Raw genomic sequence first — 1,911 nt, forward strand, 5'->3', positions numbered from 1 at the left:
GAACTGGCTAGCCCCTGTGTGAGAAAGGAGGCTGGACTGGATGGTGGGTAATGCACGGACTCTAATCTGGTAGAGCTGGGTTTGATTCCCCCATTCCTCTGCTTGCAGCTGCTGGATGACCTTGGGCAAGCCATAGTTCTGATAAGAGCTGTTCTTGAAAAAGAGCAGTTTCTGTCAGAGTTCTCTCAGCCCCACCTACCTCCCAGGGTGTCTCTTGTGGGGAGGGGAAGGGAAAAGGAGTTTGTAAGCCACTCTGAGACTCCCAACTGAAGGGCGGGGTATAAATCCAATCTCCTCCTCCTCCTCCTTCATTCTGCTCCCTCCCCCTTTCCTTCCTGGCCAGGCGACCAGTCCCCCAAGGGGCACAACTACCGGCTAAAGATGATCCACATCAACTCCGCCGCCTGCCTGGAGAGAGCTGGCTACGACGGGCCCCTCCTGCCGCGGGAAGCCCTGGGCCTCCAGGAGCTGCAAGGGGAAAGGAAGACGACCCCCCTGCAGAGCAGCCTGAAGGAAACGCTGAAGAGCATCGCTGGCGAGGAGAAGGCGCGGTTCGAGGTGGCCACCGTCTTCGGCTGGCAGCTCGGTGAGCCCCGCCTGGCAAAGCGCAGTTGGGAAAACAGCTGCTGGGGTGCCTCTGTGGAGCCCCTGCACCCCACGTCTCGGGCACTGCCTCCGTCCCCTCGCTAGTGTGTAAAAGAGAACGCAGGCGGGAGTAAGGAGGCCGCTCTGCCCAGTGAGGTGCAGCACTTAAATAGCAGGCCGCACGACAACTGGCTGTGAAAATGGGTACAAGCAGGTGCTGAATGCTGGCCGCTGTGTAGGAGGAGTGGAGAGGAGATGGATGCATGGAGGAGAGGTCTGTGAATGGCCACGAGCCACAGGGACTATGGGGAACCTCCACGTCCAGAGGCACTAAGCGGAGCTGCAAGGGGAAAGGAAGGCGACCCCCCTGCAGAGCAGCCTGAAGGAAACGCTGAAGAGCATCGCTGGCGAGGAGGAGAAGGCGCGCTTCGAGGTGGACACCGTCTTCGGCTGGCAGCTTGGTGAGCCTCGCCTGGCAAAGTGCAGTTGGGGAAACAGCTGCTGGGGTGCCTCTGTGGAGCCCCTGCACCCCACGTCTCGGGCACTGCCTCCGTCCCCTCGCTAGTGTGTAAAAGAGAACGCAGGCGGGAGTAAGGAGGCCGCTCTGCCCAGTGAGGTGCAGCACTTAAATAGCAGGCCGCACGACAACTGGCTGTGAAAATGGGTACAAGCAGGTGCTGAATGCTGGCCGCTGTGTAGGAGGAGTGGAGAGGAGATGGATGCATGGAGGAGAGGTCTGTGAATGGCCACGAGCCACAGGGACTATGGGGAACCTCCACGTCCAGAGGCACTAAGCCTCTGAGTCCCAGAGCCAGGAGGCGACGTCAGGGGAAGGCCTCGGCCTCTCTGCCCTGTTGCTGGCCCTTTGGAGGAACTGGCTGGCCCCTGTGTGAGACGGGAGGCTGGACTAGGTGGACCCTCCCTGGTCTGACCCAGCAGGGCTCTTCTGAGGTTCTTATCAGGGGAAGGCCTCGGCCTCTCTGCCATGTTGTTGGCCCTCCAGAGGAACTGGCTGGCCCCTGTGTGAGACGGGAGGCTGGACTAGAGGGACGCTCCTCCCTGGTCTGACCCAGCAGGGCTCTTCTGGTGTTCTTCTCAGGGGAAGGCCTCGGCCTCTCTGCCCTGTTGCTGGCCCTCCAGAGGAACCAGCTGGCCACTATGGGAAACAGGGGGCTGGACTAGATGGACCCTCCCTGGTCTGATCCAGCAGGGCTCTTCTGGTGTTCTTATCGGGGGAAGGCCTCGGCCTCTCTGCCCTGTTGCTGGCCCTCCAGATGAACTGGCTGGCCACTGTGTGGGACAGGAGGCTGGACTAGATGGACCCTC

At 61.0% G+C, this 1,911-nt stretch overlaps 1 protein-coding gene across 1 annotated transcript in view; it reads left to right on the plus strand.

Annotated features, from left to right (window-relative positions):
- TBRG4 (transforming growth factor beta regulator 4) overlaps positions 1 to 1,911 on the plus strand; it is a 48,160-nt gene that overhangs the window by 34,696 nt on the left and 11,553 nt on the right. Inside the window, exon 8 of the mRNA XM_015421003.1 lies at positions 344 to 586. Within this exon, the coding sequence (XP_015276489.1) occupies positions 344 to 586 (243 nt within the window). The remainder of the gene's footprint in view (positions 1 to 343; positions 587 to 1,911) is intronic.

Source organism: Gekko japonicus, unplaced genomic scaffold, assembly GCF_001447785.1.
Source record: "Gekko japonicus isolate JY-2015 unplaced genomic scaffold, Gekko_japonicus_V1.1 scaffold3717, whole genome shotgun sequence".
Taxonomy (NCBI): Eukaryota; Metazoa; Chordata; class Lepidosauria; order Squamata; family Gekkonidae; genus Gekko; species Gekko japonicus.